The sequence below is a fragment of the Homalodisca vitripennis genome, chromosome 1 (genome assembly GCF_021130785.1).
Source record: "Homalodisca vitripennis isolate AUS2020 chromosome 1, UT_GWSS_2.1, whole genome shotgun sequence".
In the NCBI taxonomy this organism is placed as follows: domain Eukaryota; kingdom Metazoa; phylum Arthropoda; class Insecta; order Hemiptera; family Cicadellidae; genus Homalodisca; species Homalodisca vitripennis.
Window position 1 is genome coordinate 26,182,599 of NC_060207.1, and position 27,078 is coordinate 26,209,676.

A 27,078-nucleotide genomic window follows, 5' to 3' on the forward strand; every position below is an offset into this window, starting at 1 on the left:
GATGATTAAAGGCAAAGGTAGCTTGATCTTGACATTCCTTGTCACAACACTGTAAAAATATCTGTCGTCAACATGTTGGAATACATGCAGAACCTAATAGAGAGTGAAAAGATAGAGAAAGCATACAAGTCATGGAGATGATTAAAGGCAAAGATAGCTTGATCGTGACATTCCTTGTCACAACACTGTAAAAATATCTGTCGTCAACCTGTGTGAATACATGCACAACTAGACGCAGAGTGAAAACATAGAGAAAGTGTAAAAGTCAAGGAGATTTACTACATAGTGCATTACAGTTTTGTTTTTATATATAATCTGTTACACTGAGCACCTAAAATAAATATGCTGTATTTTTACTGTTCCAAAATTTATACATATTGTGTAAAAAATATTTGAAAATACCATTATTTCATAATTGTTCTGAAGTGTGTACCTTTGATTTATAGTAATCAGAATCATGAAGTAAAATTTAGTATTTTAAACTTTTTATATTATAACTTGTACAAAACTTTTAAACTATTATACATGCTTAGTAATTCTAAAACTTATAATTGAACTGAAAGGAATGTTCTGAATAAAATAATCTATAATAGTACACATATTTTCTAAACAAAAATTTCAAAAATAATCCTTCAAATCTAAAAAAATGGGTCAATGAGAAGTTTTATAGTGAACCACCCCAATGAATGGCGCAAGTTATATCTAAAAATGTTAATTTAATACTTTCACTTGCAGTTCTATAGCAAATGATATTTACCAATCTCACAATGCCACTGTGCTGTAAGTTTCTGCCGCAGTAAACATAATCAAATCCATATAAGATTAATTTGAATTTGGGATCAAATAAAATTTAGACTGTGGTACACTGAAAGGGTGATCTGATGTTGGTAGAATTTATCATGCAAGTCCAACTTATAAAAACTCTACAAAAATGTATCTTTTTACCTTTGAATTTTGTTATTTAAAAATATTTAAATTTCAATATATTTTGTCCCAAACAGTTAAAATCCTTTCAAAAGGATCCGACAATTTTGATTATCTTAAAGAGCAATAAATTGCTGAAATAACTGTATTGCTGTATTATATATATTTCCATTAACATTAGCTAATTGATCATTCATGGTAATAATTGGACTATTCATTGTAGTCTAGTACGAGTTATAAAACAATATAAAAGTAACATACGTGCTTGAGGCTCTACTGTAATTTGTTTTAGCAATGTAAATAAAACAAACACACACCACACAATTTTCATTGAGTTACAATTCTTAGTTTAATTTAAAATACATCATTTTTATAATTCTGTGAAATTTATTAAATATAGGTACATGCTTATAATTGTAGAGGATTGGTGAACCAGTAATTGATGTAATTGTAAAATTTAATTTTGCTGTTGAAATTGTGTTAAAATAATCATCATATTTGACTAAGAAAATGATCGATAATACAAACCCAATGATTCCATTCAAAGAAATACTAACTTTATAAGCAATTATACTATCTAAAACCAAATAACTTATACTGATCATAAGATTTAAAAGTAGCAAAGATTAAGTCCCTTATAGAGTCATCCAGTCTTATACAAATCCATAACATTTTACAAGATTAACAAGATATTTACAAGTCACCACTGATAAGCTGCAATGCTTTCATTTACATCTACAAGAACGACTAGAAAGATAGAAACCAAATTTAGGAAACTCATGAATAGTCATGCAGTAAAATAAGTATAAAAACTTAGGAGAAGACAACCTAGATGGAACTGATGACGTTACTGTATAGTGTCCGGGTAGCTGCAACAGTCCTCATCACTGCACAGTGTGGTGGCTACTCAGAGAACTATCAGCAGCATGACCACCACGAATAGGATGCATGACAGGACAGCGATGGCAATCCACTGACGCCGATCTGTGCAACAAACCAATCAAGGTCATTCTAACCTGGTATCAAACAGCCCTCAAACTACCGGTGTTGTTATAATTACTCTCTCACTTCAGCATAGGATGCATGATAGGACATCAGTGGAAATTCACTGACGAGAATTTGTGCAACAAACCATGAAGGTCTTTCTATCCTGGTTTCAAACAACCCTTCAACTGCCGGTGTCAATATAATTACTCTCTCACTTCAGCATAGGATGCATGATAGGACATCAGTGGAAATTCACTGACGAGGATTTGTGCAACAAACCATGAAGGTCTTTCTATCCTGGTTTCAAACAACCCTTCAACTGCCGGTGTCAATATTATTACTCTCCCACTTCACCATGACCCAAATAGCAACATTCTATACAAATTAGAAGATAAAATAAATAATTAAATGTGTTTATTTTTTCATTCATATACATGTAAATACAGTACAAAACAATATACAGCTTAAAAAGTAAAATATACTAGTCCAAAAAGAAATACTATTGCACTTGGGTGGGAGTCATCATCAGCTTTTTAGTTAAAAGCTAAGCAGCAAGCCTTAATTTTGCAATTCAAGCTTAAAAATACAAAAAAAAATATAATTACGTACAAACAATCTTAAATTGTTTTATACTATTAAAAAGACACAAATTAAGTAGAACAGCCAAAACCATTTCGAATCCACTTGGAATTAAAATTAAAAACTTTTAACTTAAAAGCACAAAACATATCTTTAAAAAAGAAAATTTTGGCTCCGATAATCTTAAATATTTTTGATTACTGAGTCTAGTAGTATAACTAGAGTATAGCAGTAACAGGTCCGTAGTTACCATTCTATATGAAAAAGTACTCAGTCTTTTAAAACCTACAAGTATCTTAATGGCAAACTATGTTTATTGACAAACAGTGTAAATTAATGTTCTCTAATATCACCATTACACATCAATCTTAAAAAAATTTTACAATTTTTAAAAATTTTTCTGAAGGACTATTAAACTAGACAAATTTGAAACTTTCAAACTATTCCATGAAGACAATCCATACTCCAGTTTGAAATTAACCATGGAAAAATAATCCTGTCTCAATAGTAAGGGAGGACAAACTTATTTATGAAAAACTTACCAAAATCATGATCATAGAGATTTTTTCAAAGAACTTACATAAAGTATCCTACCTACGTACATAGTGTCAAACCTAGATACTTTATTTTACTACCTTTATTAACCATGCTGCAGTTAATATCCTTACTACAATTTATTGAACAAATTATTAAGGATGAGCCAAAATTACTAGATTGGGACAAAGAAAAATCTAATGCTTTTGATTCATTGAAATGTAACTTATCACAAGCAAACCATAAACTGTAAACTCCCGATTATCAGAGGCATGGTTAACCGAGCCTCCAAATTAACTAAACTAATAGTCGGAAGTAAAAATATGAAACAACATTTTTTTAAACAGGTCACTACAGCGAGAAGTGATGCAGTTGCAATTTGAACAGTCTCTATAGGCTATTGCTAAGACAATCTTGCATGTAACATGATGGCAATACTCAATCAAAATCATCAGGTTCCCTCGTCAGTTAGTTTCCGTTGTCTCTATTGACTGTTGCTAGGTTTAGCCGGCGCTGTGTCGCACGTGATGACTAATACCCGTAGAATACTTAGAAATCATCAGGTTCCCTCGTCAGTTAGCTTCCGTTGTCTCTATTGACTGTTGCTAGGTTTAGCCGGCGCTGTGTCGCACGTGATGACTAATACCCGTAGAATACTTAGAAATCATCAGGTTCCCTCGTCAGTTAGCTTCCGTTGTCTCTATTGACTGTTGCTAGGTTTAGCCGGCGCTGTGTCGCACGTGATGACTAATACCCGTAGAATACTTAGAAATCATCAGGTTCCCTCGTCAGTTAGCTTCCGTTGTCTCTATTGACTGTTGCTAGGTTTAGCCGGCGTGGTGTGGCACGTGATGACTAATACCCGTAGAATACTTGGAAATCATCAGGTTCCCTCGTCAGTTAGCTTCTGTTGTCTCTATTGACTGTTGCTAGGGCCAGCCGGCGTGGTGTGGCACTTGATGACTAATACCCGTAGAATACTTGGAAATCATCAGGTTCCCTCGTCAGTTAGCTTCTGTTGTCTCTATTGACTGTTGCTAGGTTTAGCCGGCGCGTGGTGTGGCACGTGATGACTAATACCCGTAGAATACTTAGAAATCATCAGGTTCCCTCGTCAGTTAGCTTCCGTTGTCTCTATTGACTGTTGCTAGGTTTAGCCGGCGCGGTGTCGCACGTGATGACTAATACCCGTAGAATACTTAGAAATCATCAGGTTCCCTCGTCAGTTAGCTTCCGTTGTCTCTATTGACTGTTGCTAGGGCCAGCCGGCGTGGTGTGGCACTTGATGACTAATACCCGTAGAATACTTGGAAATCATCAGGTTCCCTCGTCAGTTAGCTTCCGTTGTCTCTATTGACTGTTGCTAGGGCCAGCCGGTGTGGTGTGGCACTTGATGACTAATACCCGTAGAATACTCGGAAATCATCAGATTCACTCGTCAGTTGGCTTTCGTTGCATGTCTATTGTGGAATGCTCCTTGGGAGTTTTCGTTATTTTAAAGACCAGTAGGACATAGCCCGAATGGATTTACGAAATAAGAATAGGCCTATATTCATTTCAAGAACCACAAGAATGTCCATGAAATTTTAGTAGAAATGATTGAGTAAAGTATGCATGAAAAAAAAAACAAACAAAGTTACTTTCACATTTATAATATTATTAGGATATTTCAAGATAAATGAAAAACAAAAAAAGGTTTTACATTATTGATAAAAGGTAGTGCATTAATGATAATTATACACAGTTCTTTAACATTTGTTATTGATGGTAGAAGATTAGAAAGGATAATAGGGTTTCAGACATTTTCTATTGTTATATGTTACTACAATACATGAGGCCAAGACTTTGTAGAACTCTTGTTCAATCAAGATATAAACATTAAATTAAATTAAAAAAATTTCCAGAATGTAATAATATATACATTAATAATAATAACTAATTTCAAGCAAATAAACATACCTATACAATAAAAATATTATTATAAATGTATTGCAAATTTCATTAAAAGTATTTCAGTGAAACATATCTGGAAGACCTGACAAAAAGATATTGAGGCTTTACTAAACCTTTGTATTTTATAATAGCTTTGTTCAAAAAAGCATTGTCAAAAGGATCACCATTCATGCTAAAATGTCTGTGTCAGTGGGGATAGAGTGAAGAAGCTTTTCAGACTAAAAAGCAACAACAGTTATAAAATGTTCTTCCACAATTAATTATGGGAAGTTGTATATTTTACTTGTGTCTAAAATCAAATGATGTAATAAGTTTTTTACATTTATTTTTATTTATTGCTGACACAATTTTACCATCCTTATATAATTTGTGTTTTAAAATATAAGAGGAAAAACGTACATACACAGGGTAGGTAAAATGAACTTACTGAACTACTGAAAGAATTTCTCTGCAGACAAACAATCAAGTACAGGATCATAATAAACAATATCATACCACAAAGCTACGATGACTGGATAAATTAACAAATGACAGAGCTTTTATGTTCTTGTTGACAATTAACCACTATCAAGATTGCCTACTGCTCCAAACTTACCATTTGACATGTGAAGAACTTTAGCTACTTTCTTCATTGTTGAGTCAAGTTTAGAATCTGTATTCTCCATTTCTGTTCCAAAATCATCCAACATCCTGAAATCATAGAAGCTTCAGCTTGGTGTAATTTATTACTAATACCTATAGGTGAAAGATAAGCTCTTCAATAATCGTTAAACATTAATTCTCTAATTTCTTTTGAAATAATCACAAATTATAGCAATAACTTTAAGGACAGTAGCAGAACAAGGTCTTGAATGGGTGCAATATTTTAAAATATTTCTTAACAAAAATATTATTTTGTTTACTTTTGTAAACTGTAAAACATTATAATTTTAAAATGGAATTTGTTTGATGGTTTAATATTAGATGTTTTTCTAATAAAATAACTTAAGAGCTAAGGAACAAAATCAATTCCAAGTCTAGTTTCCTTTTTAGATGAATAGATTTTTAGTAAAATATTACAAAATTGTAAATTAGAGCTTAGCAAGATTAAAAATATTGTGATGTTGATCTCCCAAAGGTTTAAAAAAGTCCACTTGGGAGTACAGACACAGTGCATTAATGATTTATGTATCTCAGTATGACTTCATATACAAAGAAGCTGTTATAAAAATTACCCTTCATAAAACAAACATATATCAATACATATCCTAACTACAATGTCGGTAAAGCTTGTGACATGATTTAAAAATTAATGTGAAAGGCACCAAACTTGAAAATTCAAAAGTACTTTTAATGGGAGTTATAAATATTGATATATTAAAACCAGATATAAGAAATACATCAAAACTAAATAAAACCCTGGCCTTCCACTATATAGAACGGCTAAAACTACCAGCCACTAGAATTACTTATGACACAAAATCATCCATTGACTGGATTAGTACAAATATCAACATGCAAAATTTGAAAACTAAAGTGATTCACACAGGCATATCGTACCACTCAACACAAACCAGTACAATCAACATGGCTTGGAGACAATATAAACCAGTTACTTTCAGACGTGTCTTAAGAAAAGAAATATAGATGTCCAAAAATTACTCCTTCTAAAAAGAAACTGAGAAGAGGTTTTTATGTACTGAAGATTTATTTAATAAGTTCTAAGGATCACCTTAGACACAGCTTGCACAAAAAAAAAGTTTAAGAATTAAAAGAAGTCTAAACAAGCTTTTGAAAGTGCTTACTTTCCTGACGAAGGAACTTTACGACTTAAAAAATTCTATCTAGAATTCCTACAATTTCAAATTACTGGAAGTGATGTGGACAAAGACATAACTTCTCAAAGAAAGAAGACATTATAGATTAACCCTGGAACTGGCCATCATTTTTCCCAAAATGGCAGGCACATTTGGTGATTTTGTAAGGGTTTTGTATTTTAATCACTGCTCATCTTTTTTTTAAGATACAAACATTTTAAAAACATCAATGTCTTTAGAAATAAATGCAGTATCCCAAATAAATAAGATTGAATCATTTAATATATTTTTATTTTTTTACAGATTAACTTAAAAATATTAGTAAAGAATAGATTTTTCTCAAAATGTATAGCACCCTCTCAGGTAATATGGAAGATTTTAGAATAATTCTAAAATATACAAAAGTTTGCTTATATACCTCAATTACAAATTACAAAACAAATATTTAGGTAAAAGAAGTTTATTGGTACTTTTGGATAATATATCTATAAAAACTACAAAATCTGAAAAATGTTTGTATAGCACTATTATGTATACCATTGTGACGTTTTGGAATCTATTGGATGAACAAATATTTTTTTCTAAGAGGTAAATATATGTAGAAGAGAAAAATGTGATATTTATAGAAGTTTACATTGTGTAAGATATTTTTATATGGCAACAAACTTTTTTTATTTTTACAAAAGTCAAAATTGTGAAATAAATGCCTAACTTTTTTAGCTAACAGTTTTCTTTTCATCCAAATATTATTTATAAAGATAGTACGTTTATTGAAGTTTACAAAAATGTACAACAATGTATTTTTATCTCTATTATTTTTTTGTTGTTAAAAAAATAAAACAAACGATGGTCATAGAAATAAAACGCAAATAACTTTAGAAAAAGTAAAAAAAAACTTTTTTACTTTTATAATAAATACCTTTGCATAAATTTAAATCAAAATTTAATTTTAATTAAAATTAAATTGTCTACAAAATAATAAAACACTGAACCTACGTGAACATAGGCTTATTTTCAGTTTCACAAAAATCCAACCTATTCGCTAAAACATAACCTAACCTCTACATTTTTCACTTCACTAATTAAAAAAAAAACAATAAACAAACTTTTATTTATACACACTAAATAACAAAAAGTCTAAAATATCCAAATAAATAGCAAGCAATACACTAATACCGGCAATAGCGTAATAACAACAAAGAAATCAATATGGCAACCATGCGATGCGTTGTTCTTCTCTACTGGCTGAGTAGGTGATTGCGCAACAGAACAAAAATAAAATACTAGTTCATAGTCTTCGTTGTCTATTATACTGTTGCTTAGAGCAATTCTTGTTCTTTGTTTTGATATGATTTTCACTATTTCCAGACATAGATAAAGTAACAAAAATAACAAAATTTAATTAAGCTATTTTCGACGCATTAGGCATTTTGGGATTTTACAAAACACGAGCTTTTTCAAACGCTTATTTTATAAATATTTATTTTCCTACTGGCTATTGAAAAGATGTTTCTGAAAGCCAAGAATACACTGTTTTCAATGACGACACTTACGATCGTGTAGAACGTAAACTCACGATAAGGAATTTTTACAAACATACGGTAATTTTAGCGTGTTCGGAAATTACGCAAACAAATGGCAATCGGAAATGTGAACACCCAAGTTTAGAATTTTATAATAAAAGATTTAACTTAACTATAGCGCATTTTATGATATAATATGAAACCTTGAATCTTTATCTTTAGATTTACGTATGTTTTACTTCAAACAAAGTAAAAATAGACTTGCTGTGAGAGATCATATTACGACATAGTTAATGCGTCGAAAATAGCTTAGTGCCATTTTGAAACTGTAGTTAATGCGTCGATAATCGCTTAAAGCCAGTTGCAGGGTTAAGGACTTAAAATTCTAGGAGAAAGGGCATCAGCTGACTACCTAAATAGAACAGATAATAAGTCAGGCAGTTTGGGATATGATTGGCGCAGTTAGAAACAGTAAACAAAGGCTGACATAAAAATAATCTTTTATATGTAAATGGGAATCACAAAACCTGAAGAGAGTCGTAGGTGGTTGGTAGACGAATGCAGACATATTGTGTATAGTTTTTTATTAAGAGCATATTTTAGAGTTAGTGAAGTTGACACACAACATGGTGGTTGTGATTCCTGACTTTAGACGTGCCACAACACTTTGGTATGATTTGTTTATTTTAACCTAGTTTGTAATTATGTATTAGGTTAGTTATTTACCTGAAGAAGAGATCAGATTGCAGATCTCAAAATGTAGTGATACTGATTTTTTTGTTTCACTGAACGATGGCAAATGTCCGGAAAAATCATCAAAAATAAACTTCAAACAAAATTGCAGCTTTTAATACTGTATTTTAGAACGACTGTACTAAAATTGAATTTTATGTAAATCAATAAAATGATTTGAATTTGACAACCACTTGGCAGCTGCAGGGATTCCTACAAGATGCTTAAAATCTTGACAGTAGCTGGCCTTTACATCTATGTGGTAATTTTGTAAATCAACCAAGAGCACTGACAATGATTTTACAACATACATAACCACATCAGAAATGGATCAATGTACCCCTTTACGAGACATTATCTCATACTGTATGAAAAAACCAATATACATGGGAAAGAAAATATACAGATGCCTCCCCACGGACTTACAATCCAAGACAGGATTAGGACTGAAGACAGCACTGAGCTCCTAGCTTGTTGATCACCTCTTTTATACAAATGAAGAGTTCCTAAAGAGGACAATTGACAAATGAAGGTATCTCGCTTATTACATTATTTTTATATGATGATTTTTATTTTTTATAAAATGTTAAATTATGATGCAATTTGAAACTAACATGCTGACTTGCTAAACAATTACAAAACATGTCAAAAACGGCCATTTTTAGACTAAACTTGTCTGACAATTTCTATGTTTTAGTTAACAGCTGATTCCAACAATTTGTGCAGTGAAATAACAGTCAGGTTTACCAAATATTTGAATAGTAGACTAAAAATTCCCTTCACAAACTATAAAGAGAGCTGTGATATTTTGAAAATTTTTAGCAAAAACAGTTTTTTGAGCCCAGCGAGTGAACAAACAACCAACAATCAACTTGACCACATTATTTTATTGGTTAGGTTCTTACATACAACTTTGTCTGTTTAATCTTTGCTGTGTATCTCTTGTTTTGCTGTGTATCTCTTGTAGTTTCCATGATCCCTTCAGTGTGCATCAAATTTGGAACACACTGTATATGTTCCAGTATCATTTTACAATTTGCTTTTATGATCTTTTGATTGATAAGTGAATAAACATGATTTTGAATTTTGACTTTCATTTAATCAACATGAATATTATAGGAAAAACTTAACTCAGACAGTGCTGATTCTTCCAAATCTCAAGTAATGGAAACTCAAAATTCACTGTAATTTAGACACTAAGTAAGGAATTTTCTACTTTGTAATGAAAGTATTAAAAAGTATTGACACTATAACAATGTACTACATTAATATTAATCTCCCGAGTTAATGATGATAACTGTTATCTAAAGAGAGGAATTATCATACTGACACAGCCTGTTCATCAAGCTCTGAGCCAATCTGGCGAGAAACTGTCTTAAGAGAGCCCAGAGAGTGAGTAATCCGCTCTAACTGGTCATCCTGTGAGCTGATGAGCAAGTTCTGCTGGCCCAGAGTACTGTCCAGGAAGTGCCTGTGTGGACTGTCCATCTCATTCTCCAGCTTGGAATACTTGGTAGTGCCATGTGTTGTTGCCATTCTCACTGGACTATTCTCTAGTAGTGGCTGTAACATACAAATGCAAATTCTTATGAGCAAGGTCTACTAGTTATAAGGACCCTTTTAAAACATTGATTTATGTTTAGGCATTTCAAGATTTCCTCTTTCCCTTGTGAAGTGCGAATGATAGTCACTGTTTTTCATAAATAGCTGGGGATGACTCCTGAAGAACATGCAACATTCACATCTACACAGCCCGGCCAATATCATTATACCCAGTTTTGCAAATAATGGTTTCCAAGTTTCTATAATATTGGTTTTTGTTATTGCTCTAATACACCATTTTGTGTAATTTAAACAGTCTTAAAAAGTGTTTATTGCTCAAGAATCCCCAAAAAATATGAAACCCCAAGAAAAGTTCGTGTCCACATGTAAGCCCAAAAACTTGATTGAATGGTCATTGCTTCTTTAATGAATTACTATTTATTTGAATATCAGTTGACAGCAGTCTGTTTTGTAATGCAAGAAGTTTGAATTCAAGAAAACAGAATTTTTTCATTGAGTGATAGCCCATTTTCTAAGAACCACAATGACGTTTCTTGAAGACATAAATTGGTGGGTACTTCTATTTGAAAGATAAGAATGGAATAAACTGAATGCTCCACCATGCTTTCAAGTTACGTCAACTAGGCATATTGTACTGCAGTCAAATCCCCTGCTGAGGTCTAGAGAAATACTAATAGAAGTCAATTTACCACCAATGAAGGACAAAACAGAGTTGATGAATTCAAACACAGCCATAGAAGTGGATTTTCCTTTCATACCACCATGTTGATGAATATTGATGACGTTTTTCTGGCGAAATTGAACCAGCCATCACACATTATTGTTTCCATGAGTTTTGAAAAACAGATAAATGAAAATCGGTCTATAGTTCTCAATACTAAATTTTAAAACAACACTAATTTATTTGGTAGATTGATACCTATTTACTTGATCATTTCAATTCTGCAGGAAATTTGCTCAATGATGGGCTTCTGCAGGTCAATTTTCTCTTGGAGAGTCAGGGTTGGATGGTTTTCATGCCCTATAGTTAAAAACTCTTCCACACTATGGAAACAGTTTTTTTTTCTAATAAAAACAGGGTTTAGTTTAGGATTAAATGTTTTGTTTTTTAAAAGTGTGTTTTCTTTTCAAAAATAGTGACTCTATGGTAAATTTAAAAATTGTTTCTATGCCTTGTGTTACATGGATTTTACATTAATATATTCTAGATTTTAAGTTTTGATACAATGCATACTCATACATATAAAGAGAGTGGTACAATTCAAATACTTAGGTCTAAATCTTTAAAATAAAAATTAATCACAAAATGTGTTGCTAATCAATAATCTTGATAACTGCTGGACCAATTCTTCAAATACGAGAAAGGTTTATAAGAAGAGAAAAATTGGGAAAGTTACCTGGAATATTTTGGAATTAAAAAAAAAAAAAAACAAAAAACAATTGGTAATATTTATGTTTTATAATCCAAATTTAACTGACAATAAACAGCTGTTGACAATTTCAGGCAAAGTAGCTGAAACATCTGTTTGAATCTAAATTTAAAAAATATTAAGTATACAGTGCTAGATCAGAAGTGTAATTTAGATAGCAAAGACAAAATAATATCTAACTTTTCATCCAGATTGTGCCAGTGACAAATTAAAAACCTCTAATGCATTGTACAAGAGTCATTTTTTTAATCTACGATGTCACGCCATGACAGCCAGACACATGGTAGATCCGCAGTGTGTGCAGTAGTCGATCGCGCATCTTCCCCATTACAATACTTGTCACTGTCGAGTTTAAGTAGTCAGTTTGTGCTGAATTGCAGTTGCATGAAAATGGCCCTGTTTCAATGGCCCTCAATTCAATCTATTTCCACCACAGAATGTTCTGTGTTTAAGGGGAAACATTATGAGTACCCAAACGTTTTCTTGGTGCTGGGCGTGAATCATGTCGAAACTTTAAAGATGGCCGAATGTCAAATTTTTAAAATATTAAAGCTGAAGTTATTCAGCGATTTTTGTGGGTGTCAGTAGTCAACATATTTAGCTTTCTACACAATGTATGTGACTGCTGTTCAGCACAAACTAACTACTTGAACTTGGCAATGACAAATGTTGTAGCGGAGATTATGCGCCATCGGCTAATACTGACACCGTGGACCTGCCACATGTCTGGCTGTTATGGGAGAGATCGCCCTTGTAAATAATATTTAAACACTGTTATAAAACCAACTTTGATGAGCAAAGTCCTGAATGTTTTTACCTAGGTACTTTAAACTGGTGGGCCTCCATGAATTTATGATGTGGCACAGTGGCTTAATGGAAAATGGTGAAATGAACAATAACATGCCTCAACGATCCATTCTTCCTAGACTAGGATCAGTAAATCAACTTCAATAACGCAAAACCTAATAACAATTATTTTGAAATTTTGCATAAACTTAATAAGTATTTCCCCCTTATAACAGAAATAGATGGGTACATATAGGAATTGTATGATTTCCCTGTAGGCCGTAATAGGCTCGTCAATCCTACGTATGTATATTTTCTTCACCGGGATAACAAGGTAAACTCTACTATTGCACTGGAAATACCTTAAACCAATAGATTACAGAAGTAGATGCTTATGGACAAAAGCAGATTTTAAGGTATTGACCAAAACAAGTGTGGCACTGCAAGTGAATTTAAACGGCCGGAAGCAGACAACTTTGAACTGAAGTAGGCTTCTCAGTCTTAAGTATGTATATATTTTTTTCTTCATTCGAGACAAGGCAAACTCTACTATGGGACTGGAAATATCTTGGACCAGAAGTATATGACAGGGGCTAGAGGTAATCGCTTTCTGTCCGGAGTAGGTTTTCAAGACCTATTTATTTGTATTTTCTTGATCGGGACAACAAGGCAGACTCAGCTATCGTAACAGAAATATAATTAATTCAAATCATCAAAATGCTCCTACACGTGCAAAACATAACGTAAGAGTCAGGTTAAACTCTGATCCTCTAAACCATGATTGCTAAAATATTATGTATCTGATTCATGCGTACCTACGTTTGAAAAGTGTCAAAAGATATCATATTAAAACATATGCACGTTTCCTAAATAGTATATAGGCTTATAACTGTGTGTGAAGATTTGGGTAGTAGCTAGTTATTTAAATAAATAAAAATGAGTACTGATCGTCCTGGAAGAATCTTTTACATTAAGTTGAATAGTGAAAAAAACAAAAATTTATATACTTTGCAAAATTATATTGAGGGAAAAAACACTGAAAAGTTCTGCCTAAAGTATTAAAAAAATCCAACTTTCCCAACGTAACCTCCATTTAGATAAAATACTTTTCACATCTATTTGAAGGTTTTTTACAACATTAAAATAGTTGTTGGATACTTCTCCATGAAAACAGTGGGATAGCAGCCATTTTAATTTCTTTGTTGTTGTAAGTCACAGAGTACTTGGAGTCAGGACTGAACTGTGAACTGGTGCAATGTCAAGGCATCTTTGTTCATCTTATTCCTTCTTGTTCAATCAAAGCGTGCCATACTGACATTAACAGATAGGTGTAATACTTACTCTTGTTGTTACTCCCACACCAGTTGTTTCAGTGCAACATTTAGTCACCCTCAGTAGGATTAATAATCTTCAATTCATTGAGACTCCTGTTAAAACAACTTGCTCCAAATTTTGATTGTAGCATAAAAGAGTTCACAATCCCACAAACAACAGAAGTTTGCTCATAAATATCCTGCAGTGTTTCATTTCTTTTCTTTTATGTTGAATATTAGGATGATCGAGACAGACTATTGATGGTGTAAATATGATATATCACAACAGCTTACTGGTAAAATGGTTTTTAGAAGAAACTCACCAAAGGACTGATAACAGTGCTACAAATATAACAGGCTGAGAAATTTTCAACCTCCTCAGGTATATTACTAAAAATAATTAAAATGCTCTTAAGAGTACTATATAATTTTACTTTATAATTTTTATACAGCTTTAAGAGATGCCTCACCTGTCTGGCAGTTCTGTCTCTGTCTCGTCCACGGCTAAAGTTCATCTTCTCTTTCATACACTGCATCAACAAAGAAACATTATTCGAGATTTGCATTTGTGTAATTATCTGAACTTATTTATTTCCTCATTATTTATACAAGTTTTTACATTTTAAACTTACGTACTTTTTACTTAACAAACATTTTTTACAATAAAATATAACTGATATTTTTTTGTTACTGATTAAATAAGTATATATATTTATGTCCTCATTATTTATACTAGTGTTTACATTTAAAACTTATCTACTTTTCACTTAACAAAAACATTTTACAACGAGACACATTTGATATTTCTTTTTTATTGATTAAATAAGATAACATTGATCAACTTAATTATTCTCCAATCATAATCAACACAAACCAAAATTAAGTATTATTTTAATATCACACAGTACAAACTGTAAAAATTGTACTGTAATTGTAATCAAATGTATGATAGACTATAATATTTTACTGTACTTAGTTTTACATGTCTTTAATCTCTTTAATGGTATTACAGCAATGCTTTCTCAATAAAACAAATATTATGATCATGTAGGAGTTTTATAGTGGGTCAAGAAGATAGCGATAGCAATACTGATTGCATCATCCTAACTCAATAATCAGTAATATCAGATGTACTTTAAATTAATCAGTAATATCATATTATGTTCCGTAAATTAATAAGTCAATTAGACTTGTTGGTAGGAGTTTTATAACGTCATAGAAGATTTCAATACTAACTGAATCATCCTAACTCAATAATCAGTAATATCAGATGTACTTTAAATTAATCAGTAATATCATATTATGTTCCGTAAATTAATAAGTCAATTAGACTTGTTGGTAGGAGTTTTATAACGTCAGAAGATTTCAATACTAACTGCATCATCCTAAATCAATAATTAGTAATATGAGATGTTCTGTAAATTAATAGGTCAATTAGACTTGTTGGTAGGAGTTTTATAATGTTATAGAAGATTGCAATACTAACTGCATCATCCTAAATCAATAATTAGTAATATGAGATGTTCTGTAAATTAATAGGTCAATTAGATTTGTTGGTAGGAGTTTTTATAATGTCATAGAAGATTGCAATACTAACTGCATCATCCTAAATCAATAATTAGTAATATGAGATGTTCTGTAAATTAATGGGTCAATTAGAATTGTTGGTAGGAGTTTGATAATGGCATAGAAGATTGTGATACTGATTGCATCATCCTAACTCTATAATCAGTAATATCAGATGTCTTGTAAATTAATAAATATCTCAATGCTAGACTGGTTTATGTTCTAATTTCAAACATCAAAAAACACATTTAGAGTTCCAACCAAAAGAAAGGAGCAATATGAATTAAATATAGCCAATTCAGTTACAATAACTATTGATATTAATAGATGGAAACTACATACAAACCTTAACCTCCTCTCGAGTCTGCTCAATGAAGTTCTTCCTACTTGTTAGTTCCTTATTGTCAATCTTGAACTTTGTTGGGTTTTTTTCAACTATTCGTGAATTTATCAGTCAAGGAATTTACAACATTTAAGAGACAACAATTTATTTTTTTCACTTAATTGAGACAAAGATTATTGAGCATATTTTTAATATTATGTGTGTGAATTTGTTCACAGTAATTATGTATAGCCTACTGCATTTAAGATTTTAAGATAAAATAAGGATTAAAATATGTATTATAGCATAAAGAATATAACATCTATAATGGTAGAAAACAAAAATTAATAACCATACTCTTAAGTTGTAGTAATTTAATTTAATAACTTTTTTACGTTCATTTTTCTTATATCTTATTGTCAACAATATTTACAATTCTTAGTTAATTGGTAATGAGCACATTGTTACCAAGTGGAAATGGGGTTTAAAATAATAAGTTATACTTTGTGGTCAGTATAACACCATAAAATACACTTAACTAAATTTATGTACATTTAAAAAAGATTTGTTTTCAAGTATTTTAGCCTTCAACTTTGGTTGAGACTGGTTTTGGTAAGCCAAGGCCAACAACTATATTGTTTATGGTTTACATTTAAGAATAATTCACTTTTATAGACAATTAATCTTTTATGGACAGATAATAGACTGTGCTGAAGATAAGAAACTTCTTTGTTCTGATAGTAGTTGAAATGTTTGACTATGTTATCACTCAAGTGCCACTACATACAGGCAGTTATACATATTTTAAATAAACATAAGTGAAGAATTTCATAAAAAATTTTAATGTGTAAACTATAATTTTTCAAACTTTGTGCTATAAAACTTTAAAACACATTTTAAGAACTTTTATGTACAATTAATTTTGTTTTAGAGAAAAAGAAAGATACCAGTCAAAACTGGAGTTATCAAAATAACTGGAGCTCATTTATTCAGAGTACAATCCTAAAAAGTAAAGTTACAAAATTTAAAAAACTGCTGAACACAGCCAATTTTACCATCTCAGCAGAAAGTTGTATAACAAGTTTGTCACACGCAACAAGAAACATAAAGTTGTATTATTTGAATTCTACCATCACAGCAGAAAGTAGTATAACAAGCTTGTCACACCAATAAAAAACATAAAACTGTACAAAGCAAATTCTACAATCACAGCAAAAGGTTGTATAACAAGTTTTCACACAAACTAAAAGTAAATTAAAAACAAAATACAATTATTGATGAAATAACAATAAAATGACAGTTTAGTATCATCTTTGATTTAAAACACACACACATGCAAACTAAACGAATACATACATAGAGACATACAAATTAAAAATTTACTAGTAGGTACCATAGTTTAAATAATCAGCAGTAGAATAAAATGCTTCTGCTTTCAACCATTTACTTAAAGAGACTTTTAATATGTACGTCCAGGTTGCTTCTGGAATTTTATTTTCATATTTAAATGACTACCACTAGTTTTTTAAGTATAATAGATAATAAATTAAGCAAATGTTTATTACAAGTACTGTAATTATGTATATCCTGCCTAAGTGTAACTTTACAGCTCATCTTTCACACTTGTTAACCACATAAATATGTATAAACAAGATACTGCCGCAAAATACTGTCAGCAGGTAGCAGTGGGAGAGCTCCCTCATCGGTTTTAGTTTAGCTAACAGCTAGCAGTTATATCATTGTAACCTTTCGTTTTGTGTAGCTCATGTTTTAAAGTCACGATTCAAGTGATATTTAATTTATGGTATCAAGTCTCACAAGCATATTATAAAGTTTTAAAAATTAGATTTGTTTATATCAGCTACGAATTTCTCATGAATATTTTATGACTTTTGTACTGCTATAGTTTTAGTTCATAGAAATTTGGTGGTCAACCAGTAACTTTTATTGTTATTGTAGAAAATGCAGAACTGTGCATAATTAAAATCGGATAGAATTTATTTAATTCAATTTCCTTAAAACCCACCCTTCCAACTCATCACTCAGGTCTCTGTTTTAAGTTTGTTATTGTCAATGGGAGGTTTGAAAGGATAACAGGATCTCGGATAATGATGGCAAATGTCCGAAATCTTGTTATCCTTTCATTACTCAATTTAAAAATCGATGGGAAATTATTATTTGTAGATGGATTAGTTCATTTCCACCTAAATAGTTAATCTCTGAATGGGATTTTCATTGAGCTTCAAATCAATGTCAATAGCCTTTCCACACTGCTGAAACTAAAATCAAGTTTACATTTAAATTATTTGAAAATTTACTTAGAATAATATAGAAAAACTTCTACTAATTTACATGTGGAAAGGATATCAATAGTGTCTTCCAAGTCTTCTAGATCCCATTCAATGCTGCGCAAAGCATTCCTCAGTTCAGTAGTGGTCCATTCCAACTCATCCTTGGTGATATTACTGACGATATCCTCCTGAAGTTCTAACCAGCGACGATACAGTCCTCGTGTCTTGTTTAGTGCTTTAGATACTTCCCTGCAACATTTATTTTCATTTGTTATCTCATAACTTTCATCAAAAATGCAACTAAACCTCTAGATCCCACGTGAGGACATATTGCAACAAATAAGTATGTGAGAATTCCAAGTGCTGTCATAATCAGTGAAGGTACTAAAGTCCAGAGAGCAACATATTGTCACCTAGGTATTTGTTATTATATTTATGTTTCTTCAGAATAGGTATTGCTGTTGGTGTTTGGTGTAAAATATTAATGTTTCTTTTTTAATATTTATAGACAAATTGAATCCTTAGTTATGCTATGGTGCAAAAAAGATTTTTAAACCTATCACAGTATTGATTTTGTCCATAATATCTGTCATCCTCTTGTGACGAGACAAGTTTATGTTTCTCACCTCATTGTATACCTGATTTTGGAGTTTGGTTTATTTACACTATTCTTCATGCACATAGTATTTATTGCAGTTTTTAGTTAGTTATGAACAATGTTTGTAACTAAATTAAGCCATCCTTTGAAGTTAAAAGACAATAATTAGTAGAGACTTATCAGACTTGTAATTAATGGACTTTGACTTGTGATAATTATATGAGCTTTATTGATTATTAAAGATTACAACCCTGCATTTTCTTGATCAGGAAATTATCAATCAGAAATGCCCCTGGCCGCCAGTGAAGGCTTCCCCCATCATTTTGGTAGAATAAAAAAAATCCCACGAAATTACAAGAACGAATAACTACCAAAATCAAGCTCATATTGCATCAGTGCTCATACAGGATAACTATTTGTTTGTTTTTATCTATAATACATACTAATTTAATTTCCTACTTATATCGCATAACACATAGTCAAAAGGGACATACAAATTCTATGTTCGCTTTAATATTTTCATTTATTATTTTTAGTTTATTTATTATTTTTTAGACACCTGTGACCTGTATTCGTCTTGAATGTTATTGAAATGTTTACTTTGAAATCACAAATGTCTTTGGCCATCTGTTGATATCAGGGTTTTTCAGGGCCTATTTAGATTCAAAATTAAACTGTCACATGCATCAGATTTTTGTTCTTACAAAATAGAGTAGATAGTTGTTTCTAATAAAATGCTATTAAAGTTAAATTGCAATAATAAATCTAAATAAAGATTACCTTAACTAATTGAAGACTTCTAAGGCATCTAATTATTATTCATCATTCACATGAAACATACACATTTAACCTATAATAACGTAAACATTACATTTTACTCAAATATTATAAAAACTGGTATTTTTATATAAACTAAATTAATATTCATATTAAAAGTACTAAATTTAATCAATACAATTAAAATTTAAAGATTTATTCACTTTTGTTAACTATATTTTTGATGATATATATATATATATATATATATATCGTATGGGGGACAAAGGCAGCTATCCATAAATAAATAAATTAAAAATTACAATTATTAAAAAGTACGTAAGAACAAAGTTCTTGAGTCATAAATTAAAAATAATATTAAAATCTCCCGTCACAAAGCTAAATCCAAATTACTGAGCCAGTTTAGAGACCCATCCTCTAAACCACTCACACCAGCCAGACCACCAGAAAACAATCGCAAAGGGCAGTCGTTTACAATATGCTCAATTGTCTGAGAGCTTGCGCCACAATCACACGTCTGGTCGTCAGTAATACCCCACTTGAATTTCCAGTGATTGCTTCTCCCAACCCCAGTTCGAAAACGATTCAACAAAACCCATTCCTTTCGAGGAATTTCCAAGCCACCCGCTGCTTTCGTAGGATCGGATATCAAGAACTTGTTCCGTCCATCGAATGATTCCCAGGATGACGCCCAGTTAGCATTAGGCGTAAAGTTCTCCTCTATCAACTGGGATGCTGTTCGTAGTGATGGCTTGCGTGATTTGAGCCGGCTATCTTGCTGAGGAAGGTTGCGCGTAACGGGCAATTCGGGATTGGACACGATCTTATTGAACTCTCTCAGAAGAGCCTCTTTGCGTCTAATCTCAGGTGGTGCTATATTGCTTAGCACTGGGAGCCAAGGTGTTGGTGTTGCCATGAGAGTTCCAGTAATTGTCCTCATGGCCCTATTAAGAACGACGACATCGACCTCTCGCACATGTGCACTATTAAGCCACACAGGAGCACAATATTCAGCAGCGGAGTACACAAGGGACAAAGAAGTGGTACGCAGTACTTTAGCGTTGGCTCCCCAAGTTGATCCAGCAAGATGCTGTACTATATTAGCCCTTGTTTTCAGCTTTGCTGCTGTCTTTTGAAGGTGACTTTTAAAAGTGAGAGATCGGTCTAAGGTAACTCCCAGATACTGCGGATGTTCATTACGTTTCAATTTGACACCATCAAGAGTTATATTTAACTTGTAGTTCGCCAGTCTGTTATTTAGGTGGAAACATGATACTTCAGTTTTATTAGGATTTGGATTTAGCTTCCAGGCTCTAAAATAATCTGCGAGGACTGAAAGATCATCAGTGAGTGCCTGTTCTGTTTTCTTTATGTCATTATGTTGGTAGGCTAAGGCAATATCATCCGCATAAATAAACTTTCTGGATAACGTTGTTGGGATGTCGGCAGAGTACACGTTGAACAACAAAGGAGCAAGTACTGAGCCCTGTGGAAGGCCGTTTTTAAGTTGCCTGAAAGAACTTTCCTCACGGCCAAGGCATACTTTTATAAGCCTGTCGCTAATCATTGAATTAAGAAGCCGCAGAAGGAAAGGGCAAGGAATTAGATTATAGAGCTTTACTAAAAGGCCTTTTCTCCAGACAGTGTCATAAGCTGCAGTAAGGTCTATAAAGGCTGTAGAGGTTTTTTCTCTCCTTTCAAAACCATTCTCAATAAAAGTTGTTAGTGTTTTGTTAACTATTTTAAATTTACTGTATTTGGGTACTTTTTAGATAAAATAAACCAGTATACTCATGTTCAGCAAGTAACTTTATATGGAAATGGATACAAAATATTAATGTTACCACAAGTACCAACTGTTCCACACGTACCGTTGTAGGTTCCTAGTCACAGCACGAATTGTTAAATTGTTGCTGTTGAATTGTTGATCTTTAAGGATCTCTGAATATTAAGCTGCTTGGATCATATATCTTTTAACACACTCCGGGGCATTTACCTCCACCGCCTCCAACAGGGAGCCTGGTGCTAAATTTCGATCACAACCAACTGCTATATTGATGCTATCTAGGAGAAATATATGAAACATATTGTTGATCTCTGATTTATACACTTTCCATCAAAATTCCTTCTTTTATTGCTATCTTATAGAATTAATTATTAGACCTATTTATAGCTTCCTGCATCTACTGTTTAACTAACATATTGTTATGTTGTTTTACGGATCTTTTTACAAGACATGTAGTTTTATTTTAATATAACAATACAAATAAATATTTCTTGTACAAATGAGTATTCATTTAGATTTAGTTTACCTTATAAACTTAATACTTTTTCAAAGACCACCACATTATAGAGAATTTAATAACATTTACAATGATATTTAATATGTCACAGTTTTATTTGAAAAGAGTAGTAAAAAATATAAAAAACACGAGTGTGTTCTAACGCGAAAGAACAGTCTAATCAATTCAGCTTATTATCACCATAAGCACGTCTGATAATTCAACCATGAGAGGGTCAAAGCAACACTACTTTAAAGCATAAATTTAAAAAAATGTTAGCATGCCTTGCTTGTAGTGAATACAGGCAATTATAGTAAACTAGATTCAATTGAATTACACCTACTAATATTATCAAAGGTTTTGAGGATAAAATTAATAGGCTGTAGTATAATAAGCCTCCACCATTTCAATCGAATCAGCGATCCAAATTTCAATTCCAAATTAATATAAAACTGATACGGTTTTCAGTTTGTTCCAATAAAGTAAAATTTTTTTTAGTAATGGCTGCAAATAAAATGACAATGAACATATGTTATTTAAGTGTCACAAGTTGTCAGACACCTTTATCATTCAAAATGGGGTAGTAATAAGTAATAAGTGTCTTGTTCTTACATTTAACAAACACGCTTAGATAGCTTCCATCATTAAATTATTACCGTACTTTTTTAGTCACAAAAACATAGATGAACTATAATATAATTTGAATTAGGCTACATATTACGTAATCCAGTTCGATAGTTTTAGTCTACTTAATGTTAATATAAAATCTGGATAGTACTTAACAAAAACAAAATCAATACACATAACGCAATTTGGGGTAAATGTTTACTCTAGCCACTTCGCAATATTTTTCTGCTCTTTAAAAAGGAAAATTAAATTATTAAAAACAACAGATAACAATTCAATTTCCGAAAGTTCAAAACTTCTTTTTAATCTCGTAAAAGCACCTAACGGGCTAACAGTAATGCCTTCAGACAACAGCATGGGCTATGCAGCACCTTCGAGACTGCTCTGTGCTGATGGCAACGTACGAAAAATATCCCTTGAGATAGTACTGATCGGTAACATATGAAATTCCAAAAGGCAAATCAGCACTGCTTGAGAGCTGAAAATGTTACAAACTCATGTAATCATATTATTCTAAGTAGCAAGGCAATGGCTGACAATATCCACAAACCATTGTAGAAGTGCATAAACCATTTACATTTGCATTACAATGTAAAATAAAACAATACAATGCCTTTTCTGTCCATTTTGACACAATATATTGTATACATTAAAGTGAACTCACAACTCTAACTTTTACATTGAATATGCAGAAAAACACCACTCATTACAAAATACAACACAAAATAAATAAACAATAACTATATCTGTAAACGGTTACACAACTACATCCAACCAATCAAGAAAAACATCAAGACGACTAAAGAAGCACAATAGCTAACAGGACCAAAATAAAAGAGGAAAAAACGATGAATATTCTTCACTATTGAGGTAAAAATGGACAAAAATTACAAAAAATATAATATACACTGAAAAACTCTTAAATTAAATTCAAATACAGTTGTTAGAACTAATCTTTCTGCTCAAATTCACACGCGAAGGTTGATAATCCGGGTAGACTTTAATAAGCGGCATACACTCTTTATTCAGTTGTTTTTATCCGAATGAATAATTCAACATTACAATTTATAAAAAAAAAAATATTATTCCTACTTATCGATTACATTCATTTGTTATGTAAACAATAAACAGCAAGAAGTTACTAATTTGTTGAGAATTTGAAATGAAGATAAATATGAGGAAATTATGTGATAAATTTCTAGATATAAATGTGGGTTTGGCTACTACCTTCACAAGAGCGGTTGCTCACTGCTATCTGCACAATCTATAAATATTGTAATGTATTTCTGATGTGTAGGCCTAGGCCAGAGTGGGATTTATTATTTTGTAATATTATTGTTAAATTTATATTATTAAAAATTGTAATCTATTATTCTTGTTGTTAATGTATTACAATTCTTGTTTCATACAATGGGTACCCTACCCAATAAGCGGACCCGGTTTTTTATATCGAAGAATATAATCATCGATACCTAATATTCACATCTCGAATCCTAGACTATCAATTGATATAAAAGTATCTATAGCCCTAAATAACAATCATATGTTTAAATTAAAATATGAGTATATAGGAAAACTCATAAATAAATAAGAAATTACATAAATAATAAACGAACCAGAACGAGATCGATCAAACAGGAAAACTCATAAACCATATATAAACATAAACCATAAATAAACCATATAATTGTGGCTCATAATTATTATTGAATTGTTTATAATTGTACATATGTAATTTACCTAACAGACTCTTACGTTATATTTTATTACGTGTATGTATAATAATAATTATTATTATTTATTATATATACACGTAATCGTATATATAATAATAATATGATTATGTGTATTATTTGAAAGTGTTTACAGCTGTTGATATAGATTATGTTAATTGTTCAAAATAAATAATCAGTATCGATTGGTTATATCGATGGTTATGATTAAGTAATATATATCATTTGCCAATTTCGATATAAAAAACCGGGTCCGCTTATCGTACCCTACCCCACAATTTATATATAATATCAAATTTGGATAATATATATTGAATAGCCTAGTTTGATAATATCAATCGAACAACAGGAGTAGATTTAAACGCTCATTAAAGTTTTCCTGACTCCTTCTAGACTAATTGAAATATAACTTAACCCTTTAAGCGTCATGAAAAATTTGACCTGATCTTTGATAAAGTTACAATTTTTTTAAATTTCCAATGTGTAAAGTTAAATTTATTTTCGTTTCTGTATGTCAAAATAGAGTTATTTAACGGTAAATAAAATTTGTTTAGCCTTTTTTAGATTACCTAGGATAATTTTTAACTTTTGAGAATATCGTAGAATAGCAGTGTAGTTGTCACTAATATTTTTATAATTTATTCAGTAAGTATGGGAATGAAACACAGTTTTTATAGATAACGTATACTATATTACAATCCAATAAAATTAGAAAAATACAAAAGTAGACAATGAGTGTTTATTTGGTGGTGGGCTGTCACAACTGACATTCCGCGCGTCTCCCGCAAGCCACTGTTATCGCGTGGACTTTGAACCTTCTTATCGCTCGGCAACCTGTAGGACAGCCTTGCAGGGCTTGAATTATGTTTCTTGCTTTGTGATAACATCCTTTTGACCGTAGTAAAATATTAAAAAGTTTGGGGTTGACCAAGTAATTGCTCAGAATTACCAAATCTTCAAATTCCGAATCGTCTGGATTCGCCATTCACACGAATAATGGTAAAAAACACTAAATAAATACTGGAAACTGCTGTATTTAATATGAATAATTTACTTTAAAAAGAATAACACACAACAGAAAATTAGCGATAACCGAAATACATATGCGTGTACCGGACGCTTCTCACTAACAACTGGCTAGATGCCTTGACGGGAGCTCCCGTCAATGACTTTGTGAGAGGCGCGGGGCCACGCCCGCTAGACAGTGTTTGGCCAATTAGAAGCAACTGCCACTCCCATTGTAACAGAATTCGAGGCAGGGCAACCCGTCTGTATGTCGCATGACTACTAGAACCATCTAGCAGCAAAATATTCAACTAACATAGCAGTAAGAAAATAAAGAATGCAAAAACGCGGATCCACGGCAATAACGTTTTGAGCTTGTAGTGGCCCTCCGCGGATCCGCGTCAATAACGCTGGAAAGGTTAAAATTAGGGTAGGGTCCAATAAGCGGACCCGGTTTTTTATATCGAAATTGGCAAACGATATTACTTAATCATAACCATCGATATAATCAATCGATACTGATGAATTATTTTTAACAACTTAAATAATCTATATGAACAGCTGTAAACACTTTCAAATAATACAATTAAGGTAATATTTTAAATTTCACGTAACATTGTGTATTAAAATGGCCGTCAATCTTAGGAAGCTTCACGAAATTGCTTTAAAAGACGATAAAATATGTTTTTTATGGCTTCAGGATGTTGGGTTAGTACCTAAGAATCCATTATGTGATATTTGTGGAAAGGTAACAAATGTAACTGTCAGAGGAGCTAACATGGTCGTCTTCAGATGCAAAAAAAGAAGGTAATGGTGGACACAACTTTAGTAAAAACGTTTTCGTTCTGTTTCATTTAGTTAAAGTTATGAGTTTCCCTGATTTTGGTTATGTTCATTTATTATTTGTTATCATTAAATTAACATTTTAATTTAAACATATGATTGTTATTACTTTTATATCGATTGATAGTCTATGATTCGATATGCGAATATTAGGTATCGATGATTATATTCTTCGATATAAAAAACCGGGTCCGCTTATTGGACCGTACCCAATCACTTGAATAATTACTTTGCAATATATGGTTTACGCCTTAAAATTCTTTCCAGAAATGTAAATATAATATTTTAAGAAATTGCTAAAAGCTCTTTTAGATCATTTTAGTAGCCTAACTGGTTAAAGTAAAAATTATCCTTATCCAATTACCCATATCTTTTAATCAGTGAACTGACTGTAATTGTGTAATTAATAGCACATTTAATTACATACTATGAACAAAATTAAATTAAAAATAATAGGGCCTAAGTTAAAGAAAAGTGTTCTCAAAAGAGTATTATATATCTTTAGTTAATATTTATTAAATTAGTTTATCTGGATTTTTTTGAATTAAAGTTAAGGATTTATAAATGACAATTCCAACACACCAGGAATTAGTTAACTAAACAAGTTATATCATATTTGATAACATAAGACATAATAAACGTAGATACTCACTCTTTGACAACAAAAAATGGATCTTCGAATGTCATGTCCAATTCTACCGTGCGATTCGAACGACGAATGAGTGTAAACGCATACAGGAAAAGAGTACCATGGATATCGTGTTTTAGTGTGACTTTAAAATTTAAATAAAAGAATAGGAAAGATCTAATTTTTAGATATTAGCTGTCAAAATCACAAACTATCAACGCAGACGACGATTGTAATGTAAGTGGCGGACGATATGAACAGCTGTATCTCTTTTGAAGTGAAATGC

At 31.6% G+C, this 27,078-nt stretch overlaps 1 protein-coding gene across 1 annotated transcript; it reads right to left on the minus strand.

Annotated features, from left to right (window-relative positions):
• Positions 1–27,056, minus strand: LOC124358494 (syntaxin-6-like). The gene is made up of 7 exons (XM_046810791.1): positions 26,817–27,056; positions 18,376–18,548; positions 16,033–16,127; positions 14,591–14,650; positions 10,359–10,591; positions 5,573–5,667; positions 1–1,908 (listed from the first exon to the last, which is right to left on the minus strand). Exons 1-7 carry the CDS (start codon positions 26,849–26,851, stop codon positions 1,832–1,834), a joined length of 768 nt encoding a protein of 255 aa, XP_046666747.1. The 5' UTR covers positions 26,852–27,056; the 3' UTR covers positions 1–1,831.
• Positions 27,057–27,078: the final 22 nt, after the last annotated feature.

Coding starts and splice junctions, on each gene's coding strand:
- LOC124358494 (XM_046810791.1), bottom strand. CDS start 26,851: ATGACATTCGAAGATCCATTTTTTGTTGTCAAAGA. Junction 18,549..26,816: donor CCATTTTTTGTTGTCAAAGA/GTGAGTATCTAC, acceptor TAAATGTTGCAG/GGAAGTATCTAAAGCACTAA. Junction 10,592..14,590: donor GAGACAGAACTGCCAGACAG/GTGAGGCATCTC, acceptor TGTATGTTACAG/CCACTACTAGAGAATAGTCC.